Here is a 3,218-nt window from a genome sequence, read left to right as displayed (position 1 = left end):
TAACAACAGTCATAGCAGCTGGAAAGTAGTGTAAGCATTTTGTCCACTTGATGTGGGAATTTCTCCCATATTAAAAGTTTCTGATATATATATATATATATATATATATATATATATATATATATATATATATATTTATAAAGCTGGAGCAAACTCAGAATATTTTTCTAAAGAGCTATAACATTAGAGGGTATAGGAGATATTCAAACAGCCTTACCAGTGTGTGAATCATTATTATTTATATTAGCAGCAGATACGCCACTGTGTATCTGCTATCTGCAGGGCTTTGCTATTTTTTTTAAGAAACGATTACATCGTTGGCATTTTAAACTTGCTTCACAGTCTTATTTTAATCACTAGGATAATTATCACATTTAGCATTGCAAAACCCTGATCTCTACCTGTATGTTCTACAGTGAAGGTCAGCAACTTTAACGATCCAAAGAACCGTTTTTGCCCTTGCTGTTGCTAAATAACTTCATTGATCACTGTAAAAAAATATATATAATTCATCCAGTTTTATAAATAAACTGGAATAAATGAAAACAAAGTAAATTCATACTTGTTGAAAAGGGGAAGAAATGCATTTTCATGAGTAAAGCAGTTCAGTCCTTGAATGGCGGTAACAAGTAAGTAACAAACAGAAAATAGAAAATTAAAGCATATGCTGTGATGACTGAACTAAAATAGTATTCCTTGTTCTACTAGTGCCATTCAACAGCATAAGTAGATATTATATGAAAACAGATAAAATGACTATGTCTTTAATCTGTCTTTATATTTGAAACCAGCAACTTCTGTATTATTCTTTTATTAAAGTCAAGCTCCCTCATGGAGGGTCTACAGAGATGGCTCATCACCTCGCTTGACTATGAGATTCCTAAAACACTGCCATCATTTTCAAATCCTGCATGTTCTAAGACTGACAAAGATCAAGAGCTCAAAACGATACAATTACCAACCGTTATTTGCAAAAATCCTGGCTCTTTCTCTCACTCTGAATGAACCACAGACATGTCTCAAAAACAGCCTCATTTTAAATAGGTTCTTGTATCTCCGTGGTTTCCCTGACTTGATTTTTAAAATGTCCAGTAACAGACTCCAAATCAAAGAAAGTAGCTCACTATATGTACTCAAACATTTTTCCTCACTCAGTGTTGGATCTTTTATCTTTTTATCCAGATCTGAAAAAGTATAAAACCAGATTCTAGACTTTTTCTGACCTTTAAGGACTCTTTGGGGAAACTTTCAAGTGGGATAATCCGAAAATGATGAATAAGAATGATGAACTTCTGAAAATGAAACTATCTTCACTCACACACAGCAGCAGCAGCTCTTTTTATAATGTGTCACAGAACGCAACATTGTAATATTGGTGATACATTCAGGAATACCATAGAAAGCAAGAACTATAGTGATTTTTAAAGAAAATTGTACATTTAATTGACATCTTTGATGGCAAATATAGCCTGAATTAGGTTTTAATCTACTCAAGATGCAATACAGCAACACTGAAAACCACTAAGTGTTTTCAGTGGAGCACAGAACCAAGTCACATCTAATTGGGTAAGAAACTGTGAGTGGCCTTCCCCCAGGGGGAAAAAAAAAAAAAAAACATGGCTGTTTCATCCAGAGTGGAGCCTGGTGTTATTGCAACCACTCTACGCCTTGTGAACATGTGGATACTGACTGCTATACTCCAGTGCAAATATGTGAGTCTTTCAATAATTTAAACTCAAATCCGCTAAAGCGGCAGTGTCAAACTCATTTTCATTTTGGTCCACATTAAGGTCATGGATGTCCTCAAAGAGTCGGTTGTGGCAGAATGCATGCATAAAACTACCAATTAACAAACTTAAAATGTTATAGCTTCCTCTGCATTGGTTTTGTACGTAAATATTTAACATGTTTTCCAGTTGATGTAAGAGAACGGTTGTGACTAGACAGTCGAGTCTCTAGCTAGAGCTAGAGAACCACAGTCCTATTTCTGTGGTTCTCTAGCTCAGAGGGCCACAGAAATAGAAATGATTTATGGTGGGCTGGATTTGACCTACAGGCCTTGAGTTTAACATGTGCTCTAAAATGTCTATCAGGAACAAACTGATTTACAAAATGCATGGACAGGAAAAGTTATGCTGGCCAATACTTACAGTTTCCTTTTATGCTGTCTTCTCTGAAAAGTCAAAATATACCCTGGTTAAAGTAAATGTGCTAGAATACTACAAAAAAATATTTTGACCCTGAGAATGTCATCAGGACAAAATGTCCTGTCCAGTCAATTAAGCTGTCAGTCATTCCTCAGCTAAATATGCCAGAGACAGTAAGAAAAATGGTCCAGTCAGGTTCCATAATCATGTGAAAATGTCCTGGTGACTTTCACACAACAATACAATATGCAGTTAATGAATAAACACATGCTTCCAACCACTTTTAGAGAGAATAAAGAGAATAGAAGTCTTCCTTTTATTCTCTGTCATTTTTCAAATCCCATTATAAATCTTATCTAAAAGTTTTTGGTGTATTTGTGCATTTCAGTTCAGAGACAGATTTTCATTGCTTTGTTATTTTTGTGTGTGTGTGTGTGTGTGTGTGTGCAATATTGGTTATTATGAGTTTATTTTTTGTTCAGTTTTCAGAGTAAACTGTCTCTGGCTCGGGTCTGCAAACAGCTAAAGCATCAAGACATTGATTGCACAGAAAGGCATAATTATTAAACTCACCTTCAGTCCTGTGAATAACTCTGTAACGTTCTCCTCACAAGCCAGATCAAATCACTGGTGGTGCTTCTGTAAATTGCCACTCTTGCCATTCTCATTTGTAAGCATCAAACCACGCCTGCTGTGGATTTGGAAATAACGGGTGTGGAAGAGTGAAAGTGCAATCACAACTAATCAGAGCTTCTCTTGTTTCCTGCCCACAGCACCCAACACTGCACCCTATGGGAGCACAGGAAGCGCCCATGTCCCGCTGGCCTGTCGATACCTGGTCCTGGCTCTCTCCTCCTTCATCAGTGTGTACTAGCAGAGGCCGGCGCAGACACAGTGACTGTCCAGAGCATTTATGAGTCCTTTTTTTGACATTGCTGATGGCTGAAATCCAATCTGGTACTGTTTGTTAGAAAGCTGAGGTGGGGAAATAATCAGCTTCTGTTTTTTTTTTTTTTTTTTTTTTTTTTTTGGGGGGGATTTTTTTTTTTTTTTTTTTTTTTTTTTTTTTTT

At 36.3% G+C, this 3,218-nt stretch overlaps 1 protein-coding gene across 2 annotated transcripts in view; it reads left to right on the top strand.

The window, feature by feature from the left end:
* The window catches only part of negr1 (neuronal growth regulator 1), a 185,419-nt gene extending 182,223 nt beyond the window's left edge, over positions 1-3,196 (top strand). The window contains exon 8 of one of the 2 annotated variants that reach the window (XM_015040552.1): positions 2,921-3,196. In XM_015040552.1, coding sequence (XP_014896038.1) covers positions 2,921-3,021 — 101 coding nt within the window. In that variant the 3' untranslated portion in view covers positions 3,022-3,196. The remainder of the gene's footprint in view (positions 1-2,920) is intronic. The other variant, XM_015040553.1, reaches the window with a different exon arrangement.
* The last annotated feature ends 22 nt before the right edge of the window (positions 3,197-3,218 follow it).

This window comes from Poecilia latipinna, unplaced genomic scaffold (genome assembly GCF_001443285.1).
Source record: "Poecilia latipinna isolate Pla-1442-1.1 unplaced genomic scaffold, P_latipinna-1.0 Scaffold516, whole genome shotgun sequence".
Classification (NCBI taxonomy): domain Eukaryota; kingdom Metazoa; phylum Chordata; class Actinopteri; order Cyprinodontiformes; family Poeciliidae; genus Poecilia; species Poecilia latipinna.
This window is presented reverse-complemented; position numbering and strand designations above follow the sequence as displayed.